This window comes from Mus caroli, chromosome 13, assembly GCF_900094665.2.
Source record: "Mus caroli chromosome 13, CAROLI_EIJ_v1.1, whole genome shotgun sequence".
In the NCBI taxonomy this organism is placed as follows: Eukaryota; Metazoa; Chordata; class Mammalia; order Rodentia; family Muridae; genus Mus; species Mus caroli.
This window is the reverse complement of record NC_034582.1, coordinates 16,932,351-16,958,832: the sequence shown is the minus strand read 5'-3', so window position 1 is coordinate 16,958,832 and position 26,482 is coordinate 16,932,351. Positions and strand designations below refer to the sequence as shown.

Here is a 26,482-nt window from a genome sequence, read left to right as displayed (position 1 = left end):
AAAGGCTCTTTTCAGAGCTAACACTTTTGTCTTTTAAGGAGCTTAAGCTTTCTTGGTTGCTACTTTTTGTTACTTTTCTATTAAAGGAATCTTGTTTCTCTGATTTTGTGTTATCAAGGTAACATGTCCAATTTGGTAACATGTCCAAATTCTCTTTTTAATGAAGAGAGAAAAACACCGCTTTTTCTCTTAAGTGGCTGTTTTCATTAACTTCTGAGTTGCAAATAGGTTACAAATTTAAAACCATAATCTTTAAAGGCTATTATCTGCCAGTCTTTGATTTACAAAAGTTAAAGTTTAATAGTAGATAGTAACAGCAATTTGTACTTCATGTCACGGTATGACAGTATTCCTGTATTGATTTCCAACCATATTGCAATACATAAGTAGTTTACAGGAGCAGTCTATCGATGTGCAAACTGGCAACGTGAAAAGAGTCCACCTCTTAATGGCAAAATGAATATGTATTAAGCCGTTTGGAAGGTATCCAGGATTTGACCTATTTGGTCTAGCACAAAGGCAAACTCCAGCAAGCCTGGTCTGTCCACGTTCTTGACTCGTATGCAGCAACTGTCTCCGCATCACTACCGAATGAGACTCTTGATAAAGAATGAATGTCCCTACATTACTGCTTTTGGTTAGAGTGGAGCCCTAGTTTCTACTTTTCCCTTTGCTGAAGAATTCTGGCTTTAGTACCTATGTTTGGGAGCAAAGGAGAATCCAGGAGAGTAGAATGCCAGGGATTTCTTTCACAGGCCCAATCTCTTTCAGTATTAACTCAGCCTCACCAAGAAGAATATTAACAGGATTAAACATGCTCAAGGCAACAAAACCGGCCAAGTTTCAAACTACTTTATACAGGGAACTTAATGTTTAACCCCAAATATATCACTTGGGTATAAGGATTAATTGAAGATGACACTGAACACAGGGATGGTGACACACTTGACAGAAGTCTCCCTTTTCTTTACAGTGCCATGAAGGAGAATTTCCATTGTGCTCTGACCTACCAAAAAATAATGTCCATCGTTGAGGATTTTTGCTGGTTAGCCTCTCCTGTTACTAGTTTATGTATTTACCTTCCCATGTATTTATTCTCCAGATCCTTAAAAGAGCCAGTAAACTTCGTTTTTACGTTTTCTTGAGCTTGCTTGTTGCAAAGCTTTCTCTGTATATATTTTATAAATCATTCTCCCTGCTAAGATGCCATTTGTCAAGTCAATTTGCAGGTCCCAGGTACCAAGCTTAAAGTTAGATGAAGTTTCTTTTCTTTTCTTTTTTTTTCTTCCTGTTTTTATCTCTTTTCATTAAAAAGAGAATTGGACTCAAGTGTTTTGTGTTATAAAATTTCAAATTATGTGCACAGAGCCTGTGCTTTTCCCATAGGTAGAATGCTTTTTGGTTTTAAAATAATTGTTGCAAGGAAAGAAGATTTTTGAGGCTTTTCTGCAGGATGCCAAGACCACTCACAACCTCTACAAGCCCTGGAGAATGGAGTCATTAACAGACAAGCTTGGGCACTTCACAATGTACTTACACAAGCTATTAAAATTAAAGGTGGCATTACTTTCAAGAGTAACAAAAACGCTGACACATTTTAGAGGTAAATATCACTGACATTGCAAGTAAGAGAAGAATGGGAGAAAACTCATTTGCTCTAGAAGATAGTAAAAGGTGTTTGGTAATTCTTTCCAAACAGCTGGAGTCTCAAGAACCAAGCAACACTGTTGCCTTTAAAATGGGTTTTCTAGCAATAAAGTCATCTTTGGCCTCTGTATTGTGCCTCTTATTTGTAAATGTAAGGTAGAGAATGCCTGGGTGCAGTTGTTTTCCATGGGTAGAGAAAGAGGACAGGAGCCAGTTCTGAACAGTCCTTTTTATCTCCTCCCTCTGCAAATAATAATAATAATAATAATAATAATAATAATAATAATAATAATGATAATAATAATTATGGGGCAACAACTCTGATTCTTGAATGATTTTGGAATGAAGAAAACAGGAATCACTTTTCAGCAGATATGTGGCAAGTCTGAGAAAAGCACAGAGGGAAGCAGCCCAAAGATGGTGTTTGAATCCCTCCTTTCCAAATAATTACATATGGAAAAAAACAAACAAACAAACAAAAAAAACACATTTTGGCAAAGTGTGGGAGCTCAGGGTCACATCTAAGATTCAACTACACTGATACATCTTTAACACTCTAATTCACAGGCTGTTTAGCTTTTGTTATAAAGAAAGCACTTTGCACATCTGACATTGTCAGAAACATTTGTCTTCAGCCCTCTTAGGCTGTGAGTACATCAACCAAGCACAAAGACTATGCTGTGAGTGAAGGCAGGTTAGGAGCCTGACTCGTAAAGGATGACCTGTGGGTAGCTCCGAATGTGGGGTGGATAGAGCTATTTTCAAATAAGCGTCTCCAGAATCCGGAGTTTCAGCAGTTCTTTTTTCCTGATAATCTTGGTAAGGTTCTCTGGTAAACAGCAAGTAAATATTGCTTGTGCCTGATATTCCCAATTAGGCAAAAAGCCTGTTCATAAAACAACATGCTTACTGTCTGATCTTCTTGCTTTTGTTTCTGGCAAATTTGACCACATTAACTGGGGGAAAGGGCCTGGGTAAAAGCGGCACCAAGCACTCCCGAAAAGTCATGTGCAACGTGCTGAATATCACCAAGCCTGCCATCTTCTTCCTGGCTCAGCAGGATCATCAAGATCACCCCTTGCTGAGTTACTCCAAAGGCTGCCTTGGTCTCTCCTAAAGCTGTATACATATTGTGTGTGTGTGTGTGTTGGGGGGTGGGGTGGGGCTGCTATCTGTGAATTCCGGCGTTTGCTTTCAACCTTGAATGGTGCAACTTTGTAACTTGTAAATGAATGCCAGCCAGGTACCCCTGTCCCCTACAGTGTTGCTGTAGAATAGTAACAGAATCTCAAAGCCTTCTGGATCTCAAAGCTCCAGTAAGTTGCAGATTCACTCATTTTGAATTTTTTTTTCGCGCCAAAATCGCAACCGCTGAGAGAAAGGCAGTGTTAATTACAATTTCTAAAAGTTTCTAGTCATAAAAATGTTGCAAGCAGTTCTTGAGCGAAATCAAGGGTAAGAAGTGCTCATGACTCCAGGAATAACTTTTTTTTTTTTTGTTAATTTTCCTTTCAGATTTCTTTCCATTAAATTTCTGCCCCCAAACAACGGTACTCTTGTTTAAATAAATAGCGAAGAGGTCTTTTGACCTCCAAAGCCAACATTATCACGAGATGATAAATTCTGGGAGTTGCTAGAGTAATTGTTATGTAAAAATATGAAATTTGTACGTTAAATATAAAATGTAGGCAACGTTTTTCCTTTCTTTACTCGGTTTAAACGCGGACCAATCCCCTGTCTGGAACTATGATGTCAGCAGTTTTCTGTCCAATCCAAAAGGGTGGCTTGTTATATATATACTTGGGCTTTTTCCTCTCAACACCATTTTATTCACTTTCTGGTGTATTGACATGGCTCGTACTAAGCAAACCGCTCGCAAGTCCACCGGCGGCAAGGCCCCGCGCAAGCAGCTGGCCACCAAGGCTGCCCGCAAGAGCGCCCCGGCCACCGGCGGCGTGAAGAAGCCTCACCGCTACCGCCCCGGCACCGTGGCNCTGCGCGAGATCCGGCGCTACCAGAAGTCGACCGAGCTGCTGATCCGCAAGCTGCCGTTCCAGCGCCTGGTGCGCGAGATCGCGCAGGACTTCAAGACCGACCTGCGCTTCCAGAGCTCGGCCGTCATGGCTCTCCAGGAGGCCTGTGAGGCCTACCTTGTGGGTCTGTTTGAGGACACCAACTTGTGCGCCATCCACGCCAAGCGTGTCACCATCATGCCCAAGGACATCCAGTTGGCCCGCCGCATCCGCGGGGAGAGGGCGTGATTCCCCTACCTGTTATAACAAAAGGCTCTTTTCAGAGCCCCCTCCTTTGTCACCAAAAAGAGGCTGTTTACCCACCTCAAGAGCTAGTGTAAAGTTATGAGTATTGTTTGTACACATCCATGTCCAACATCTGTTTTCTAGTATCTGACTATATGTGCTACATCCTCCTAAGCTGCTACAATATAGGTGAGGTTAGTTTACCATCTACAGGCATAGGCCTTTGAAACAACCTGACTTCATGGTGGCAGCCAACTAAAACGTGTGGAAGTTAACTCCTACAGCAGATCTGTAGATTCATGCTTTCTGGATGGATACTATAATGCTACTAGTTAATGCAAAATCCCCAGGTGTGTTCCCTAGATCTGAAAATTGCATGCATAATGAGCATTACTTGATTGGGGGGGGAGGGCAAGGTTTGGAATTTGGCAATCTTGAACCCTTTTAAGTACTAACATTGGCCCTTTGTAATTAGCTTGATGCTGTGACAAAGTAAAGTTGGAGTCAAAATGTCTTTGACATACATGATTTTCTTTTAACCATATATGCCTTGTCAGTTTTGTACACCATTCCCAGAGTATGTGTAACAAATATATTGGCTTCTTTCGCAGCCTTGCCACCCTTTACTGGTAAGACAGCCGCCTTTTATTTTATTTATTTATAGATAAGGACTCAAAAGCAGCCCAGTGTTCAATGTTGGACTTGCTTGAATATGTAGCAATGGAAAACCCTGTAATCCTAAACTTGCTTCAGTTAAATAATTGATAGGATTATAGGTGTGCCCCAATAAATTATGCTTAAGAAAGACTGCTATTGTCCAAAACAAAACAAAACCCCAGACTGTGTTTCTTTGGAAAACAAAGTAATAAAATTCTTTGTGATTTATTAATGCCCTTTATTAAACTAGTACAAATCTTGTACATCTTTCCTCACCCAAAGCAAAACTCACTTCTATTTCTACTATAGTAAACTTTAATTTTTCTTTTTTCTTTCTTTCTTCCTTTCTTTCCTTTTTTGGTTTTTGAAGACAAGGTTTCTCTGTGTAATCCTAGGTGTCCTGGAACTAGATTTATAGACTTCAGACTGGTCTTGAGCTCAGAGTTCCACCTGCCTCTGCCTCCCAAATTCCTGGTGTGTCAGCTTCTCCAAATCTTTGAATTTGAATAAGTATAGGTCACCCAATAGTATTCTAGAATATTGGCCTGCTTGTCATCTAAACATGCAAAAATATCAATATTGTTATTGGCTATTTACTTGAGAGTGTGACTGTGCTGTTTGCTAAATACTTTCAAAATCTCACTGGCCATCTCATTTGAGAGCGGTGGGATCTCCCTGAAAAATTTTTGAAAGTTTTAGAATTTTTCCAATGTAAAATATTCTTTAATGTATTTTCTGTCTACAAATATCCCTAGGAAATGGCGAAAGCCCATTTCTCAGAACCATATCTAATTTATTTTTTACTTAGAAATAAGGCCATCGTCATCTGAAGTTAGTGATTCCTTTTTAAGTATGAGCTATGTTTTAAAGCTTTCTTTGAATGAGGGTTTGCCTACTTGTATGTATGTGCATCACTTGTATGCCTGGTACTGGGCCAGTCCTGCAGAAGGTCCGAGATCCCCTGGAACAGGAGGTATAGACAGTTGCAAGCTGACCTGTGGGTGCTGGGAACTAAACCCAAATCCCAAAGAGCAGCCAGTGGTAACTGCTACACCATCAGCTCCTAAATATAATGATTTCTAATCTCCTTACTTCAAAGAAGTCGCTCTCACACTGGAAATATTGCGTTCTCCATTAAAGATATCAATGCATACAAAGTACTAGGAGCTTGAACCATTTTTAAAGAGAAATATCTAAAGTAGTTAATTTTAGTCTGGAGCCAACCAGGCACTCTAGCCTGTGTTATTTGCTACAGACACAAACAACGTTTTTGCACAAACCAAAAGAACTATTAGTTTTACTCTTTCAAAAATTAAAGGCGGTATCTTTGTACAAATTCTCTTAAGTAATGTTCCTTGCATACTTCGTATAAGTTAACAAAAATATGCAAGTAACTCTCAGGATGCGCTCTGCTTGGTGGATTTTTTGTAAACACTGGAAGGATTTTTAAAAATATCTTTGGCCAGTTCCGTGTGATTCAAAAAAACACACACAGGTACGTGAAACCGAAGGCTGTTCTCCCTTGGAACTCCAAACTGCTAATTTCTGTGTTATTATTTTCGGCAGTAAGTAAAAATTTGGGGAATAACAAACACAATTTGGGATTGTAACCTTGAGTCGCCGCGGGCAGAGGGCGGTGGATTGGCCGCTCCACCAATCACAGCCCAGCACCGGCTTATATAAACCAGGAGCCTGAGCAAAGGAGCATCGCAAAATTTGCTCTTCGCGTTACATTTCTTCTAGTTTTCTAGCAACTAGCAGCTCTTTGTTCTCGCCATGTCTGAGACTGCTCCCGCCGAGACCGCGGCTCCGGCTCCTGTAGAGAAGTCTCCCGCCAAGAAGAAGACAGCGAAAAAAGCTGGCGGGGCGAAGCGCAAGGCCACTGGCCCCCCGGTGTCCGAGCTCATCACTAAGGCTGTTTCTGCCTCTAAGGAGCGCGGCGGCGTGTCCCTGCCTGCCCTTAAGAAGGCACTGGCTGCTGGTGGCTACGATGTGGAGAAGAACAACAGCCGCATCAAGCTTGGGCTTAAGAGTCTGGTGAGCAAGGGTACCCTGGTGCAGACCAAGGGCACCGGCGCCTCCGGTTCCTTCAAGCTTAACAAGAAGGCGGCTTCTGGCGAGGCCAAGCCCAAGGCTAAGAAGACAGGGGCTGCCAAGGCAAAGAAGCCTGCAGGTGCTACCCCTAAAAAGCCTAAGAAGACTGCGGGGGCAAAGAAAACCGTGAAGAAAACTCCAAAGAAAGCGAAGAAGCCTGCGGCGGCTGGAGTGAAGAAAGTTGCCAAGAGTCCTAAGAAGGCCAAGGCTGCTGCCAAGCCTAAAAAGGCAGCAAAGAGCCCGGCCAAGCCCAAGGCGGTGAAGTCTAAGGCATCCAAACCTAAGGTTACCAAGCCTAAGACAGCTAAGCCTAAGACTGCCAAGGCCAAGAAGGCTGTTGCCAAAAAGAAGTAGGTTTGCTTGCAACAGCAACAAAGCCCCAAAGGCTCTTTTCAGAGCCACCTAGAGAGCTCTGTGATTGTAGCTGTACACACTTATGCTTTCCGCGGTCTGTTTCGATTGGGCCAGTTAACTGGAACACTTCCGGTGCTCACAGTCTACAAGGTAAGAGTTAAGATGGCTGTTAGGTGCTATGGTCATCTGGTGACCTTTGGGATAATTGCTCTCCGGCGAGTCTGTATGTGAGACATAACTGCATTGCACACATTCATTTCCCTACCTCCATGTGCTAGCTGGTTGTAGTCTGCGTGGGTATTTTCCCTGGTGTGGAAGCTCTGTTAGAGGAGTAGGTAACATTAACTTGGTCAGTGTAAAGTGAGGCTTCCACACAGTAGTTAACGCAGGGCGCGAAAAAGATCGAATTCATTGGCTGTATGCTATAGTATCACCTAAACCAATGGTACGCTGGTTTATTACTAACTTTAAACTTGATTGGACAGTTATTTTATGACGTTTACAGATACGCGATATTCATCGCCATAGTTGTCTGAAACGCAACCAGTGCGGAGACCGTCCTACGCACCCCCCCTCACTTTAAAAGTTTACCTTTCATCTTAATATCTGGTGAAAGTCCGGGCCCTACTGGAAGGGCTCTTAGGCGACCACCTCGTATACAGAACAGCAAGAAGTGGAAGCGCAGCCGTAAGCTGTAGATGTTGAAGGTCTTGAAGCAGACCCTGAACACTGACATCTTTTCCAAAGCCCTGGTCCACTCACGTGTCCGAGTGCACAAAGGCTGTGCACAAATTTCCACTCTCCCAAGTCATTTACAGTTTTTAATGGAGCTTTTTCACTCAATTCTTCCATTTTTCTCAGTTCTTCACTCAGTTCTTCCACACAGACACTCAAGTCCCATGAAGAACTAGAACGGTCCTTTCGTTTTAAAGGTTTGTTAATGTGTGACTCCCCTACGTAGGACTTTTATTGTATTTAACATTAGTTTAACATTAGGTCAGTTTTAAGTATTAAAGACAACGTAGCGTTTTCACTTTTAAAGTTAAATTCTCGCCAATACTACTAATTGGTAATTAGTTCTCACGGCCATTCCAGGCTTCCTAGTGATACAGGTAGGAATGATCGGAATAGTTTCAGGGAAGTTTCAAGTCACTTTTCCTTCTCTCTCTCTCTCTCTCTCTCTCTCTCTCTCTCTCTCACTCTCTCCTCTCTTTCTGTCTTTTCTTTTCTCCATTATTAAGGATTGGGAATGTGGTTTCTTGCTCACCACATGGCAGGCTTAATGGCTTAAGGCAGAATTGGCTCCTTGTGTATACACTATGCTGGTAGCTCGATTTTTTTTTCTTTTCCTTTTCTGTCAGTCTGTATTCTGGTCTGGATAAGGCAAAATAGCCGTATTTATTCCCATAGCCATACGTTTCTATGATTTTTCTACAATGAAAATGGCAGCTTCATTTTGTCCCCGTGGGTTTTATTTGTCTCTTAATGTTTTGCCCTTTTAAAAATTAATATTTGTAATTACTTTCAGATAGTGTCACAGACCAGCATAGACCTCCAACTGACAGCAATTCTTGCCGAGCCTCAGTTCTGGGATAATTATATGTTAAAATGCAGGCACCATCTTGCCCGGTTGTCATTAATTCCACGGGGTTAGAATTTTCCTTCATCTACAATGCAGATCATTCCCTTAGAATTGGCTCTATGTCTCATTTCGATACATCTCTGAATGAGTTGCTTTCAGCAAAGATGTAAAATGCCTTTTACCCCATCTCAAGGCCTCATTCCTAAGAGTTTAAGTGACCAACTTGAGTATGTTGCAAATTAAATACCATAGGTTATTTGTATAGATTTTTATATGTATTTTAAACAAATAGAAAATTAGATATCAAGTAGGTAATTGGTAAAATATTATTCTTTTCTTGAGTCACAATGGTATTCCTTAAATTTGCTAGAGAGACAGGATATAGGCAAATGTATGTTGCCTCTGAATTCTTTTTTGTATTGATATATCTTCATAGGAATGCTATTCTATTTATTTATATATAATTTAAAAGAAGTCTGGAAAGTTTTGGGACTGAGTTAAATTTATTATTTTAGAGTGCTAAGTTGTTGTGTTGCAGAATGCTATGTATGGAAGCACTAAGAATAGTGTGATGGTTTGTGTATTGTAGGTCCAGGGAGTGGCACTATTTGGAGGCCTTGTTGAAGCAGATGTGGCCTTGTTGGAGTAGATGTGTCACTGTAGGCGTGGGCTTTAAAACCCTACTCCTAGCTGTCTGGAAGGGAGTCTAGCAGACTTTACATGAATCTTAGAACTCTCAGCTCCTCCTATACCATGCCTGTCTGGATGCTGCTATATTCCTGGTCTTGATGATAATGGACTGAACCTCTGAACCTGTAAGCCAGCCCCAATTAAATGTTGCCTTTTATAAAACCTGCCTTGGTCATGGTATCTGTTCACAGCAGTAAAGCCCTAACTAAGACAGAAGTTGGTACCAGGAGTGGCATACGAACCCCCCCCCCCCCACACACACACACAAATGTCCATTAGATTTAAGTTAGTACTGAGAGTATGGTATTACTGTGATAGGCCTGACTATGTTTATGTTTGGAAGAATGTGGATTTTGGGACTTTGGATTTGGAAATCCTTGGAATGCTCTAAGTGGGGCTTAATTGGCCAACCAATTAGGAATATGGAAGACAGTGGTGCTAAGGGTCATTTGAACTGTTTAGGCGTGCTGGCCTAAGATGTTTCAATGGAAAGAACTGCAATATGTGGCTGAGAGACTGTTTTTGTGAAGAACATTGGCTACTTTTTGCCCTGTCTAAAGGAGTCTTCCTGAGGCTGAGGTGAAGAGACTCAGATTAATTGCATTGACAAAGGAAGTCTCAGAAACACCCACGAGAGATTTGTTTTTTGGTTAGGTCTTATGAAGAACATTTTAACAAGCGTAGCAAGCTGAGGAAGGAAAAATACAAAATATATAGTTTGAATATTAAAGGGACACCAGGAAGTGAAATAGAGCTGAGTCTTGTTTTCAAGGATATTAAATTGAATTAAGGGAGTTAGTGACCTTGGGGCAAAGTTCCACCCAGCTAAATTTAGGTCCAGGCATGGTTGTAGAAGCCTTTAATTCCCAGAGACAAAGACAAGCAGATCTCTGAGTTCAAGGCCAGCCTAAAACAAAGCAAATTCTAGGTGAAGAAAAAATTAAATCCTGGTTTGGTGGACCACACCTTTAATCCCAGTGTTTAGGAGACAAGCATGCACATTTCTGAGTTCCAAGTCAGTCAGTCTACAGAGCAAGTTCCAGGACAGCCAAGCTTAGGCAGTGAAGGAGTTGGAAAACAGAAAGCTGGTGATTATGTAAGAGAACAAGGGGGCCATGTTCCAGCCCCAGCAAGCAGCAGAACTTAGCAGCTTTGGAATTGTGTCTCTGGCTTTAGAGTCCAGAACAGAAGGGACTCCTGGGACAACTGATACTGTTTAGCTGGAGCTAAGAAATTAGTGGCAATTAAGAAGAGACCAGCATGACTGAGGTGAAATCTTCTGAGAAGTGTTTTCTGAGAGCACAAAGAAGCTGTGTTTCAGAGATGGCCAAGATTGCACCTCCTGCAGCCCTGTACTTGAAAATGTGTAAGAGTTACCCAGGTGGTACTGGTTTTGAAGGCATGAAGGGGTAATGAAGAGCAGGTGAGGCTCGGTACTGTGAGAGGCCAGGGAAGGCCATTGGTGAAAGTGCAGCCTCAGTTGCAGTTGATGGCCCAGGACTGAAGGTGTCATGCAAAGAAGTTGAGGTTTGGCACCATGAAGAGAGCCTATGAGAGGCTATTGGTGAAGCCTAGTTGCAGTGGAAGTCCCCAGTGTGTGCCCTTTCCCCATCCTTGAGTAGGCTGAACAAACCTGGGAAGGTTTTACAACCTAATTGGAGTTGCCTGGCCTCACTGCATTTACATTTTCCCACAGGAGCTTTGAGGAGTAGACAGCCTGATGAGCTTGCTTTGCAACTCAATCCTGCTGAAACAAAGGTTGGGGTCTGTGGGCTTTCCTTATATAAACTGCAAGTGCTGAAAATTAAACTTTGAGCCTTGATAAGAAACTTTGTCTTGGCTTCATCCTTCTCTTGCCCTCCCACCCCTCCTGCCTCCAGTTCCTTTTTCATTCCCAGCCTCCCTTTCAGTTCATCCATGACTGCTGGACAGCTACACCAGTGTATTGGAGATGCCAGTAACATGGGATGATCACCAAAAACAGCAGCTGCAGTGGAGTGGATCAACCTGAGCTTACAGTGCTACAGAGGGCAGAGCTGGAGAAGTGACGCCAGCCATTTAGAGGAGCCCAGAAGATCATGTGTGGATCCCAGACATTGGAACATGAAGCTGTAACACTGAAGTTGCCTTGGAGATGCCAAGATGTTAAAGATGCCAGAGCCATGGCCTATCTGCTGAGGAAAGCTGCTAACATAGAGTGGAACCAGCCCAGACAGTCAACAAAGATGAAAAAGGAACTGGAGATCTGAAAACTGCTTTGACATCAGACATGGAGATGCAGAGTTTGGAGTTTGCCCAGCTGGTTTCCTGTCTTGATTCTGGGATTACAGTTAAGTGTTTGGATGGATCTCAGAAGAGACTTTGAACTTTGGACTTCTAACTTTGTGATACTGCTATAGACTATGGAGACTTTGGAAGCTGGGCTACTTGTACTATTTTATTATGCTATGATTAGGTATGGCCCCCAAAGTCTCATGTGTTTGAACAAGCCTATGGGGAGTTGTTGAATGTGGTAGTTTGTATGCTTGGTCCAAGGAGTGGTATTTGGAGGTTTGGCCTTATTGAAGCAGGTGTGGCTTGTTGGAGTAGGTGTGTCACTGTGGGTGTGGGCTTTAAGACCCTGCTCCTAGCTGTCTGGAAGGGAGTCTTCCATTAGCAGCCTTCAGATGAAGACTTAGAACTCTTAACTCCTCCTGCACTGTGGATGCTGTTATGTTCCTGCCTTGATGATAATGGACTGAACCTCTTCACCTGTAAGCCAGCCCCAATTAAATGTTGCCTTTTATAAAACTTGCCTTGGTCATGGTGTTTGTTCACAGCAGTAAAATCCTAACTAAGACAAACAGCCAAGTGGCCAACTTCACAAAGGAGAGCCTCTATTTCTTGCTTTCTAGTTCTCCTTTCTCTTCAGGACTTGCCTCAAACCTTACATGCTTGAGTTCACAAAACCTGTGCCACCATGTAGGGGCCCTAAGAAGACCTTCCCTTGCACCTGTTTATTTCTGTCTCAGCCGTTGTCACTTTCTGCTCATGTCTTGCAGCATCCACCTTAGATTTCAGACTGTCTGTCAGCTGCAGGTGGATGTGACTATGTGATCCCACTGCTGACTTTTGAGCATGACTCAATAAGTGTTGAAATGGGAACTAGAAAAGTTAGAAATGATGGGACATAGAGATACAAAGGACAAAGAGCTTACCACTTATAGTGGTTTTAAATGAAAGCTGTTCCCCATTGTCACTGGTATACCTGTTCTCTGTTGCTGATGCTCTCTGCAGACTTTAGAAGGTGAGGTCTTGCTGAGAACGTTGTCACTGGGGGCGAGGTCAGAGAGCCTAAGGCCCAGCCCTGCTTAGAGTTTGCTCTCAGCTTCATTCTTGTAGTTGATATATGAGGTCACAACTTCCAGCTTTCAGCTCCAAGTGGCACGCATGGTCCCTGCCATTATGGGCTCTAGCCGTCTGAAATGGTAAGCCAAAATAACCTTTCTTCTATAAGTTGAGTTCATCTTGGTATTTTATCATAGCAGAAGGAAAGTAACTAATTATTACATTGTGTGTGTGTGTGTGTGTGTGTGTGTGTGTGTTCATGAGCTTGCAAGTGGAAAAAACGGGGTCTGATCCCCTGGTTCTGGCAACTACAATTAGGTCCTCTACAAGAACATTATATGCTTAGTCAACTGTCGACTGCTCTCTCCAGCCCCCATTGTTTGGTATTTGAGTGTAGCAGGCCTGCCAACACAACACTCTCGTCTCAGTCTCCTGAATGCTGGGAGTATAGGTGTGTGACACCATGCCCCAGTTCCATTACTACTGACTTATTTAATCATTTGCTGTACACTAATTTACAATGAAGAAAATTTCACTTTTACAGTCCTTCCCCATATCTTGACCATATTCTGTGTCAATATTTTTAGTTAAAATTATGTTGAGTTTACATTATTTTGATTATATACTATTCTGGTCTAAACACCACTTGATAATTAAATTACCTCTTTATGGTGGTTGGAAGGAGAATGGTTCCCATAGGCTCATATATTCGAGTGTTTGGTACTTATTTGATGGACCTATTTTGGGAAGGATTAGGAGATGTGGGCTTAGAGTGGGGGGTGTGTCACTGGGGATAGGCTTTGAGGAATCACATTCTCTCTCCTCTCTCTCTGTCTCTGTGTATGTGTGTCTCTGTCTGTCTCTGTCTCTCTGTTTCTCTCTCCCCTTGTTGATTAGATGTGAGTAGCTCTCAGCATCTCCTCTGGGGCCATACTTATCTGCTCAATGCTGTGCTCCCCACTATTCTGGTCATGGGCTCATCCTCTGAAATTACAAGCAAGCCTCCAAGTAAATATTTTCTTTGGTAAGTGTTTGTCTTGATTGTGGTGTCTCCCCACAGCACTAGAATAGTGACAAATGACAGCTGCTTTCTCATCTAACCCCTTTCTGTTCACTGCCTTCCAGCAGAGCTGTGTAGCACTGTGTTTAAAGGATGTCAAGGAACTTCTATGCCATTCTTGTGGCTCCTGTTTATGTTCAGAAGGACTCCATTTGGAATCGCCTTGGAGGCCTGCCCCATGTTTATCTGAGATTGGGTTTCTAGCATCTGACCTAGGAGGAAAGTCACATCTGGAATGTGGGTTGTACCAACCCAAGTTTGGTCTGAGTCTTAGACTGAATAAAAATAAAAGAAGAAAACAAGGTGAATACCAGCATGCATCTTTCTGCTTCTGGCATGGACAAAGTCTGACAGTTACTTCCTTGTGGGAACTGGGATCCAGGAGGGGGTGAGGGAGGGAGCATCACAAATCCAGGAGGCAGACTCTGGAGCCTCTCGCATCGAGGCACAGATCTACTTCATTGCACAGCAGCAAGGTTTTTGTTGTTGTTGTTGTTTGTTTGTTTTTGTTTTTTTTTGTTTGTTTGTTTTTATACAGCCTTTGGACAACTGGGGAATCAACATGAGCTCTGGAGTAGCCAATCATCCCACTGGCACTATGGGGGTGTGCTAGGCTGCCAGCACCTGAGGGGACTGCCATAAAGATGGGGGGTGGGGAGGTGGGTAGTAGTGGTGGTATAGCAGACGACAGCCTGTTTTGGGACCTTTCGGAGGTTCCACTAGTTTACTAGGAATGTCTCTCTCTTTTAGGTCATGCAGCATGCCATAGGACACAGGCACTTTTACTATTATGATGCTGGGGAGGAAAGGGTTTATACAGCTCACACTTCCATGTTGCTGTTCATCACCAAAGGAAGTCAGGGTAGGATCTCACACAGGGCAGGAACTTGGAACCAGGAGCTGATGCAGAGACAACGAAGGGGTGCTGCTTACTGGCTTTCTTCCCCATGGCTTGCTCAGTCTGCTTTCTAATAGAACCCAGGACTACCAGCCCAAGGATAGCGCCACCCACAATAGGCCGTGTCCTCCCACTTGAGCACTAATTGATAAAATACCTTACAGCTGGATCTCGTGAAGGCATTTCCTCAAGGGAGACTCCTTTCTCTGTGATAACTCCAGCATGTGTCAAGTTGACACACTAAGCCAACCAGTACAGACAGGAACAGAAGATGATTGTATTGGAAGGTTTCGTAAGGTTTCACAGAGCTGTAAAGGATAAAGACGCCTGCAGGATAAGGGCAGGAGCAGGCACACCTATAGAAGCTGTGTTAGAATTCTCTACAGCAACAGACATCTCAATACCCTCCACGCAAATTCCACACATCAAATACCGTGAAGAAACCAATGGAAATTAAACTGTGTTTGGATAATCCAAGCACTTCCTGGGGCATCTTAAGAGTCTGTAGACTATGGAGATATTTTTAAATTGCCATTAACTCCTAATTTTAGCCCAAATCAGAGCCTATGAACCTTGTTACTGGCCTGTCAGAATTTTACTTCTCTTCATCCTCCTAAAAGGAAATAGGAATACCTCCAAGATTGCCACCTGAAAGAAAAACACCAGAAAGCAAAGGTAAATGCTCCACTCTGTCTATAGAGTAAGCACAATTTTCAGCATCAAAGGCAAAAGAAATGTGAAATTCTCTATAAGTTGAAGATCAATATGTACAATTGCTCAAAGCCTTACTTAACAGACATGGAGGATGTGTAAAAAAAAAAAAAAATGAAACGTTTCTACAATTTTTTAAACAGTCAAGAAACATTGATACTGGCTGTATCGGAATGGAAGATGAGGTCTTAATTATAAAATATGGAAACAGGTTTTAAAAGTTTTTAAAAGGCAGGTAAGTATGGGGATTCTTCTTTTGTTGCAAACTAGTGTATAGATTGATTAAAAGACCCATTTAGGCTGGGCAGTGGTGGCACACGCCTTTAATCCCAGCACTTGGGAGGCAGAGGCAGGCGGATTTTTGAGTTTGAGGCCAGCCTGGTCTACAGGGTGAGTTCCAGGGCAGCCAGGGCTACACAGAGAAACCCTGTCTCAACAAACAAACAAACAAACAAGACTCATTTAAAGGATTAGGTGTTAAGGTAAAACACTCTACATCTAAAGAATTATTTCAGCAAACACATAAACATTGCTACTGGTTCCACCTGAGTGGAAGGGTGGTCCTTAATTATAAAACATGGAACTAGATTTTGAAAGCCTTTAAACAGTCTCTAAAAAGACTGCATTTCCATACCTGTATGGCCTCTATGCCCACTTATATCCCAGGCTTTAAACCCATTACAAATTAAATATGAAGAAAGGGATAATAGAAATAATCAGACAAATGCTTAAATAGTTAGAAGAGAAAGAGGCAACAGTGATTGTCATGGGTCTGTGAAGAGAAAGAGGCAACAGTGATTGTCATGGGTCTGTGAAGAGAAAGAGGCAACAGTGACTGTCATGGGTCTGTGAAGAGAAAGAGGCAACAGTGACTGTCGTGTGTCTGCTGCTGACATCTTCTTACTTTGCAGCCTTTACCTTCTCTTCCAAAGACTCCCAGAGTCTCTTCTGAACAGAAGAGAATAAGTGTGCATCAGTTCAATGATAGCGCCACAATCGTGAGCCAGGCAAATAGCCAAGCTTTAACTTGATGCAGAAATTGATAATGAATCTATAAGTTCTGAATCAGAAGATGAAATAGTAGCATCTGAAAGTCAATAGAAAGAAGCATGAAAATTGAATAATCAGCTCATAATTTGCACATTTCGGCGAAAACTAAGGAATGTAATAAAAGACCTTGTGCTTATAATCCTTACGAAAAAAGTCAACAAAAAAGAAGCCCCCTTCCTCCCGAAAGTTATGAAAGCATTTTCTGTAACTATGACTCAAATTATCCCAAACTCTTTCAGTATTTTCAAGGACAAATACACTATAGTCATACTCTATTAACTTATGAAACTTTTACAGATTCTAAACAGGCAGTAGTTACTCATGGAGTACAGTCCATTTACGTGAAATTTTACAAGGACTCACCTCTAATTACTGCTTAACCCCACATGACAGGGAGGCGTTAATGAGAGCCTTTCTAGAAGCCAGAGCTATTTACAATTCTAAACATGGTAGCAAAAGCTAGTATTTTAGCTGGAGAAAAGGCAAGAAAATAATGTTACTACCACTGTAGATTAAATCAGGGACACCCTGTTGACTTTTGGGAAGGGAACTTCGAATCCTTGATGCACTTGGTTGTCAGTGCCATTGCTTGTCCTATTATTACTGTTTGTATTTGTTAAGGTGTATTTGTTAATATGTAGTTGTGTTGTCCTGTATTTGTCTGTATGGATAAGTGTTGTAGTTCCGTCTCCCAGTTCCCTCCTGAAGCATGATCAGGCTCTGTCCCTCTAGTTGGCTTGCTCAATCAAGTCTAAATGTTTAAGTCCCACAAAGTCTCATCTCTGAGCCCTCATTGTCCTCTCTTTGTACTCATTCCTCTCTCTGGACACTTGATTCAGTTTTGCAGGGATTCAGGTGTATTTTGGGTATGGATAATATTGTTTTATGCAGCTCTATTTTATTAAAAAGGTGGCTCTGGAGTTGGGTTGTGGCCCACTCTCTCCAGACCTAAGTTTGCTTGTTTAAAAAGCTTCCTCAAATCTTTGTCCTGGGGTCAAAAGGCCATTTGACTCTGGGACAGAGACAAAACAAAACATCAGAACAGCCCAGGAAAACTCACTATGTACTTTAGCACTTGGGAGGCCGAGGCAGATGGATCTCTGAGTTCCAGGCCAGCCTAATCTCTAGACTGAGTTCCAGGACAGTTACACAGGGAAACCCTGTTTCTTTTCTTTTCTTTTCTTTTCTTTTCTTTTCTTTTCTTTTCTTTTCTTTTCTTTTCTTTTCTTTTCCTTTCTCTCTCTCTCTCTCTCTCTCTCTCTCTCTCTCTCTCTCTCTCTCTCTTTCTTTTGTTTTGTTTTTTTCAAGACAGTGTTTTTCTTTATAGCCCTGGCTGTCCTGGAACTCACTTTGTAGACCAGGGTGGCCTCGAACTCAGAAATCCACCTGCCTCTGCCTCCCAAGTGCTGGGATTAAAGGCATGTGCCACCACACCCGGCAGAAACCCTGTTTCAAAAACCAAAACCAAAACCAAACCACACCAAACCACATGGTAGATTATTCTCAAACCCCATTTGTCTCCATTTTGAGGACCAGGACTGATTTCAAAAGAGGCACCAGCTTCAGGAACAAACCATAAAATCCAGAACAAGATCATAAAACCCTCTCCCAAAGCACAGCCTGGGGAGAACCACAGAACCGAGGTGGGGGTGGGGTGTCGGGGGTGGGGTGTTGGGGGTGGGTGGAGAATATCTTATTTTGGGATAGGACTTCTGAGCTGGGTAGCCCTATTTTTTTTTTTAAACTTGGTTGAATGTTCATGACAGGAATGTAGACCACAGATCACCTGCGACCCCTAGCACCCATCAATGAAATTTTAGATTACCTCATCCTTCTAGAGAGTTCCCCAGTTTCCTATAAGAAGGCCTTTGTGGCTTGGTCTGTGGTCTCCATTTAAAGAATGGTTGTGTAAGAGTCCATGGTTCACTGAAGAATGATACCCCTTAGTTAAATAGTATGTAAACACAACGAGTGTTTTTGTGTTTTATTCTGCACAAGTCCAGTTTTATTCTTGGTATAGAATCTCCTATACCAAGATAGAAACCAGCGCCTCCCTCTCCCAAAGTGAGCTCACAGGCCAGACTTAAAGCACCTTTGGGGAATCCCAAGGTAGGTGGGCTTTGTCTTACTCTATCCCTAAGGACATTCCATTAAAGGGCTTGGGGCTGTCTGGAAACTGCTGACCCATTGTCCTTGCTTCAGGCTAGGTGGTGAGGCATTTTTCTCAATAGCTGACTGGAGTCTGGGATTTTAGGCCTAATCTCCTGAAATGCCAATTGGAAGCCTTTCTTGGAGTTAACCTCTCTTATCAGTTGATACCCCCTATTCTACCCTGAGGGCTGGTTGTTTCTGCAGAATACACACTCTTTGTTTATGGATACTATCTGAGTCTGGGCTCTTCCTTCAGAGATTTTCAGACCCTTATATAGAAATTACCTTTGCTTATCTCATACTCTTGTCTTTAACTCTCATTTTCTTGGCTTTAACCCTCTAAAACACTTTTTAAAATAAAAACTTACCTCAGAATTTGTAAGTTTATTGTGTATGGTTAAAAATGTCTGTAGGCTGGGTGGTGGTGGCACACACCTTTAATCCCTGCACTTGGGAAGCCAAGACGAGCGGATTTCTGAGTTCGAGGCCAGTCTAGTCTACAAAGTGAGTTCTAGGACAGCCAGGGCTACACAAAGAAACCCTGTCTTGAAAAAAAAAAAAACCAAAAAACCCCAAAACAAAAGAAAACAAAAAAAGTCTGTAAAATCAATAACAAAAAGTTAACTTATTAAGCCCATTAAATCTTCTGATTTTTATTGCATCTCTTCTTTAGACTATGAGGGTAACAAAAGGATCTTCGGAAAATTCATGAAAATTGGCAGATAGCTTTAAGTGATTATATAAAATGTTAATAATCTGACAAGGACCAGCTTTGGCTTGGAGAGGGGTTCTGAGAGACAGGGTGTTTGGGAGCAGCGAAACAAGCGACTCTAAGTCAAGTCGCTGGTCCAAGCTAGCAGCCTATGTTCTGCTGGAGACATCTTTCCAGCCTGATTCCTCTCTGTTCTGCTTTCTTTCTCTCTGATCAGATTTCTCTCTGGAGACCTCCAGTCAGTCCTTTCTTTTTATTCTACTGGACACAGTTGTCCAAGTGCTTTTCTCTCTTGCTATTCTAAAAACTTTCTTTGGATAGCTCATCTCCTGCAGGTCACACGTCCAGTATTTCAATGTGGTCATTCACTCCAGGTTTCCTTTTGATTATCCTAAGAATCGACCTCCCACAACCCCAGGCTCTTAGGAGACAGCAAACACACATTTTCTTGTAATATTGCAAAAGAATCCAGGGATCTGCAAGCCTCTGTTAAACGTTGATGCTAAACTAGATGGGCGGGATCTCTTCCTGAAATTACCATTTCTACCTCACCTGGGCATAACCTTGTTGTGTCCTAGGCTGACCTTGAATTTAGGAATCTGTCTGTCTTTGTATCTTCCTGACAAGCTGGCTCTTAGAGTAGTGGCCTTTGTTCCTTTAGATCTGTGAAGCTCCTCATACAATCCACATTGCATGCTTATATTTTTGTATAGTTGAGAAATTATGTTTTTGAATCCATGTTTTAAGAGTTCTTTTCCACAGCCTTCAGGGCTGTCCTGAAGGTCCCAGTGTTTACCATTTTGCTAAGTAAGTTGTGACATTAGCCACAACTTTGCCTACTGGACTCATTAATGTTAACAGAGAGGACTTTGCTTGGAGGAATGTGGAAATATGTATATAATAATGCACAATTATTATACAAATGAGTTTTAAGTCCAAGGCAGCCAGCCATCTCACTTGACCAAGCCGGCTCAGTCAGTCAACAGGTTCTCCAGCGCTGTGATTGAGGATTAAAAAGAAAAAAGACAACTTTGTAGCAGCATGACTCCAGGCAATTCTGAGACTGAAGGCCAATTTTATTTTCCCAATCTGCTTTTTATACCATTTTAATTACATGCAAGTATTTAGGGTGAGCAATACAATAAGGAACTAACAAGGTCAATAGCCAAGGAACAAGTTAGACAGTAAACACAGAGCCCATGATCACTCTGGTGATAGCTGTTTCTACGATGTTCGAGATATCTGAGCCTACTTCTTTGTTCTACCCTAAAAACAGATTCTTACTTCCTTGTCCTTGGCCAATGTCAGGTTCCTACCAGAGCTTACTTCCTTATTGTGGCCAAGGTCAGATTCCTGCTGGAAGCCCATTTCCTTGTCCTTGGCCAATGTCAGACTCCTGCCAAGTCGCAGCCCAAAAGGCTTTCCACAGACACTCTTGGAGGGCCACGCCTGCTGGTCCTGTCCTAGGGGCAGGAACTGTGTCATTCTGTCCCCACCAAGACCCTGCCAGATCTAGGAATAATCAATATTCAAACACAAGTGTATTTAACTTTTAAAATTAACATATGTTATTTTTGGTCCTATCTTTAAGCATGAACCTTTTGATTGAGCATTGTCTATACTTTAAATACTGTATATACTGATGCTAATAATTTAGAATTATGGGATATTCTTTGTTTTGTTTTGTTTTGTTTTGTTTTGTTTTGTTTTGTTTTGTTTTTCGAGACAGGGTTTCTCTGTGTAGCCCTGGCTGTCCTGGAATTCACTTTGTAGACCAGGCTGGCCTCCAACTCAGAAATCCACCTGCCTCTGTCTCCCAAGTGCTGGAATTAAAGGCGTGGGCCACCACTGCCCAGCTGGATATTCTTATAAAAAAGATATTTCTAAAGTATAACAAAGCCCATACTTATTTGTGCAATAGGCAAAGTTTCCTGCTATTATGGTCTTGTCAGATTGTTTCCATACCCTTAAACATTATTACAGCCTCACAGTATGCAGCATACACTGCCCAACATGTTGCACTCCTTTTCTTTACCATGACGATATAGAAACATTTATTTTCACAGTTATAACAACTAGTAATGGTCACACTAACCCATATTTTATTATGCATATCAGAGCGTGCAACAATCTCCTTGGCTCTTTGGTCAATGCTAATCAATTCTCAGATTATTTAATCAATTGTCTTAGTCAGGGTTTCTATTCCTGCACAAACATCATGACCAAGAAGCAAGTTGGGGAGGAAAGGGTTTATTCAGCTTACACTTCCATACTGCTGTTCATCACCAAAGGAAGTCAGGACTGGAACTTAAGCAGGTCAGAAAGCAGGAGCTGATGCAGAGGCCATGGAGGGATGTTCTTTACTGGCTTGCCTCCCCTGGCTTGCTCAGCCTGCTCTCTTATAGAACCAAGACTACCAGCCCAGAGATGGTCCCACCCACAAGGGGCCTTTCCCCCTTGATCACTAATTGAGAAAATGCCTTACAGTTGGATCTCATGGAGGCATTTCCTCAATGGAAGCTCCTTTCTCTGTGATAACTCCAGCTGTGTCAAGTTGACACACAAAACCAGCCAGTACATCAATATATATCAATTATATTCTTGTACTTTTCTTCCTGAAGCCACTAAGTTTCAAGAACCTGCACATGCTAATTGGGGAGCTTTACAAAGAAATTTTCCTGTAACTCAAGGAATGGTCAAAGTATTAACTTTAAATTGGGAAACTTGTCAAATATTCCATAGGCCTTGATTGCCTTCTGGTAAACGTCCTAGAGGTAATATAGCAAATAAGATATAGCAACTGGATGTAATCTACATTAAATTTTTTGAAGTTGCAGTATTTACATAATTCTATAAATACATTTTCCGCATTTCAGTGGACCACTGCATTAAGTAATGAACAGGCTTTATCAGTTATATTACACTTAAAAGAAGCTGTTAATGTTGTGAGTGATCCTTAACAAAATAAAATGGTGAATGCTACGAGTTTATACGTCCCAGAACCTTAAAGAATTTTTACAACATTGGAATCTTAAGCATATTATGAGTATTCCTTGGGATTCTCCAGAACAGGCCAGCATTGAAACACCCACAGAATAGTAAAGGAGATGTTCAACAGAAGGGGAAGGATGGCCCTGAATGCTAGAAACATCATATTAGATTCAGTATTTACTTTAAACCTTTTGAATTGTAAAAATGATGATCTTATGCTCACTAAAACTCGGCTGTCACTGGAGAAAGTGTTGAGGGGAATACTACAACCTCCTTGGTATAATGAGGAAGACTCTTAGAATGGAAAAAAATTGTTATAAAAATGAGGAAGGGTATGTGTATGTTTCTACAGAGTCAGGTGATCATTGGTTTCCAGAAAAGCAGATGAAACTGAGAAATCCACATTTAACCAGTTTGTCCCTGACTTGCCTTCTCAACACATGGCTAATCCCACTACCTTCCATTGTGGATAGCATGTTCTCTACCTGGGGGCAGTTGAAAAAATTAGCCAATGCAGGAGAAAAGATGGTTTATAATCTTGAATGAAACAAAGCTCCCCTCTCCGTGCTGGGCAAGGCCTCCAGGAAGGCCACCTAAGCTAACGCCTCTTTTGGATTGTAGGACCCTGAGAGGAGAGGTTCCTTATTTCCCAATGAAGAGGATTTACATTTGAATTCATCATATGAAATAGGGCTGGAAATAGTTCATATTTGTATTGGACATGAGGTTCCTTGTTTGAAAAATATATATAAGCCGGGCAGTGGTGGCCCACGCCTTTAATCCCAGCACTTCAGAGGCAGAGGCAGGCAGATTTCTGAGTTCAAGACCAGACTGGTCTACAAGGCCAGACAAGGTCTACAGAGTGAGTTCCAGGACAGCCAGGGCTATACAGAGAAACCCTGTCTCAAAAAAGAAAAAAAAAGAAAAAAGAAAAAAGAAAAAAAAGAAAAATATATCTAGAAAATGTTACCTATTATTTGAAATGGAACAAAACCTGAAAGGAAGAAACTGTTCATTTTAGTTGCTGAAGGGTTTAAAGGAAACATTACTACCTTTCATTCCACCTCCTTTTCTCCTTGCCACACTCCTGTTGTCTGTCTCAGAGTTACCGGAATGGATACATTGGTAACAAAGTAGAGGACCAGAGGTGCAAGTTCTTATGGCAGTATCATAGACTGTAGCCCTGTAGGTTTTGCTAACACCAACAGGAAGGCAAAGAATTAAGATAGTTCTATAGTAATAACAGCAACACCATCCATCCATAGTAATGGGTTTGAGGGGTTAACATGACATGTGGGTCCTCTCCCTCTGCTCATATGGAGGGAGGAGCTACTCAAGAATATCTTTGGAAATTATTATTGGCATTGTACAAGTTTTGGCCTAGAAATAAATATGTGGAAGAATACTATTAACCATGAGACTATGTTTTCTTTTTTTAAAAGAATATATCTTACCATGGCATGTGTTTCTCTTCCTTGTTTGTTCATGACTCGAAGATTACATGAAATCAGTTTGAAAAATATGTCTTGTTTCAGTTGTTCTTTATAAACTTGTTTAAATGCTAGAACTACTGTTAATTTGAGCTCCCAGAGAATTTATGTACTTTGAGCTTCGGTTGGTGCTTGGATACATGTACAGATGGATCTCCTTTCATGCCTGTGCTTTATCATATATTGGATCAAATGAAGAAAAGGGCTGATGATTGTCATCGTGTCAGGAATAACTGCCATCACTACCACTGCTGCCCCTGCTGTCATAGCTCTACATCAAAGCATTCAAAAAGTACACTATATTCTAAGACTTCATTCTGACTCAGGAAACTTCTGAACCATGCAAAGTCATAGAGATAGATAGTAGATGTACACTGAAATCACTGACTTAGAGTTAGCTGTGATAATGTTAGGTGACCTAATTTTTAGTGACAAAGGCAATTGTCATTAAGATGTGATTGGACTGTGGCTCAATTCTGTTTCTCCTGTGCATTGGAATGAGACCGTATTCCCTTGAGATAAGGTTAGAACATTTCGTAGTCTGAAATAGGAAATATTAAATTATACTATCATATTACATATTTGTACAACCATTGTATGAACTATGTGGTGATAAATCATTGGTAGATATAAATACCTACCTAATAAATTACTGGTGCCTTGGGTCAATTAAACCCATTTCATCCACTTAAGATTGCAAGCTCTTCCTATCCTGGGATGTTTATATTGATTATTTGCTTGTTAGTCTGACAAAAACAAAACACCTCTCCTACCATCAAAAGTAATTTAATATTGATCATCCATATTCAATATTATATTACAAAATGTGATTAAACAGAAAAGGGGAAATGAAAATTTGCTGAATTGATGTCAGGCCAAGACAATACACTTGCTAGCCATCCTTTGAAAACAAGAGGATGTTTGCATAATTATGGCAGCCTACTGCCTTCACACTCCAGAATTTCCTTGACAAGGTGTCATGTTTTTCTAATTTATTTTCTCTGAAAAGGTTCAATTAGTAACATAAAAAAAAAAAAAAAGTATTCTTTGTATAGTACAACCCCCCTCCCCCCACAACCATTATAGTTTGGTGCATTATGCACTGTTTAGTTTGTAACCAGAGCTGTGACAGTTTATGGTTTAGAATAAAGCCTTTGTACTCTGCTTCCCACATGAGCTGAGTCCTTTCCTCTTCTTAGCCCTGATCTTTCACACATAATTTTAGCCCAGACCTAAACCCATGAGCCTTGTTATTGGCCTCTATCCCTCTTCATACTAAAAGAAAATACAAATAGAGAAGGTTTTCATAAATCTTTCTTTATGAAAAATGTCATGAAGTTTAGAATTTTTACACAGGTTCTTTCTCTCTCTATTGTATCTATGCTATCATATAGTATGTGACAACAGAGATGACATAGGAAACACACGCAATCAAACATGCAAGAGCAAATTTCTGTTCCCAAAAAGTTTTCAGAGGCTCTGTGCTTCCCAGACATCTGAGCCAACTTTTATCGCTCAAATAGTCTCTGTGTAATATTTTTGATTTTCAGTTATCAATATTATTAGTTTGTAATCACACATTTTTATATGAACTTCAAAACTAATTTGGTTTTGATTTTATTAAATGATATTGTATGTGAACCTCCTAAAACATGCCTGAAATTTATTTCAGCTGTTTTTTTCTGTATATGACATGTATTGTTAATTTATCTCGATTAATTCATTTTAAAAAAATTAAGAAACATGTAACTATTTCTACTAGTTTGTCTGAAAGAATGCCGTGTCCCCTAAACAAACAAAAAATTCAAAACTGTTGCTTATGAGCTGAGAGTCACTGGAATACACTAATCATATAAAAATGTACCACCAAAAGAACTGGAGCGATTTCGTGTAGATTCCAGAAAGATTTAAAAATGTTTCAACTAGCTCCTCCTCTTTCTCCTCCTCCTCCTGTCTTTCTGTCTCTAAATAAACTCTATTCTACAGTTTAAAAAAATGTTTCAACTAATCTATTGCAATATTTAAACTGAAAATCCCATTAAGGTGAGAATAAGGAAACAGCAGGCAAAGGCCTGACTTTTCCTTTTAAATTTGTTCTAAGCATCAGAAACAGTGGATAAGGGAAGCACCCTAAGAATGGTGGAGAAACAAACGCCACTATCTCTGGCGCTTAAATTTGAAATTGACCGCACAGCGCAGCAATTGGCTAATAAAGCCACTAACTGATAAGGACAAGATGAGTGTATGTTTTACTTCTGTTAAATTAATGCAAAGAGGGGAAAAGAAAAAAAGACCGCTTACACAACACTGTACTCAAATAGGCTTGGAATAGGTGCTACCTATATATATAGGTTATAAGTCCAGTTAAGTTTAGTGTGGAAGGGAACTTAACATTTCTCTGCCTAGTTATGAACCTGACTGAGCCTCTGGAAAGGACACCTTCCATAAGCCTTTATATTTCTAAGCAAATATCTCACAAAGTGCACATCCTTCCAGTAAAGTGAGTGGCTCTAAAAAAAGCCTTTGCTTTTGGAGTGAGTTAGAGGAACCCCAAAGTGACTACAAGGAACAGACATGCGCAACAGCTTCTTTTGCACTGAAAGTGTAGGTGGCTCTGAAAAGAGCCTTTGGGTTAGGAGTGTGAGTTAAAGGAACTCACTTGGAGCTGGTGTACTTGGTGACGGCCTTGGTGCCCTCCGACACCGCGTGCTTGGCCAGCTCCCCGGGCAGCAGCAGGCGCACGGCCGTCTGGATCTCCCGGGACGTGATGGTCGAGCGCTTGTTGTAATGCGCCAGGCGGGACGCCTCGC

At 41.4% G+C, this 26,482-nt stretch overlaps 4 protein-coding genes across 4 annotated transcripts in view; 3 read left to right on the top strand and 1 right to left on the bottom strand.

Moving 5' to 3' along the window:
- Positions 1-26,482, bottom strand: part of LOC110308660 (histone H2B type 1-M) — a 105,903-nt gene that overhangs the window by 47,305 nt on the left and 32,116 nt on the right. The window lies entirely within an intron of this gene.
- The window catches only part of LOC110308465 (histone H2A type 1-B/E), a 28,193-nt gene that overhangs the window by 531 nt on the left and 1,180 nt on the right, over positions 1-26,482 (top strand). The gene's annotated exons all lie outside the window — the stretch shown is intronic.
- LOC110308655 (histone H3.1) lies at positions 3,479-4,041 on the top strand. The gene has a single exon (XM_021181076.2). It carries the CDS (start codon positions 3,498-3,500, stop codon positions 3,906-3,908), a length of 411 nt encoding a protein of 136 aa, XP_021036735.1. The 5' UTR covers positions 3,479-3,497; the 3' UTR covers positions 3,909-4,041.
- LOC110308651 (histone H1.5) lies at positions 6,263-7,220 on the top strand. Its single transcript, XM_021181073.2, has one exon. The coding sequence runs from the start codon at positions 6,339-6,341 to the stop codon at positions 7,008-7,010; it is 672 nt and encodes a 223-aa protein (XP_021036732.1). The 5' UTR covers positions 6,263-6,338; the 3' UTR covers positions 7,011-7,220.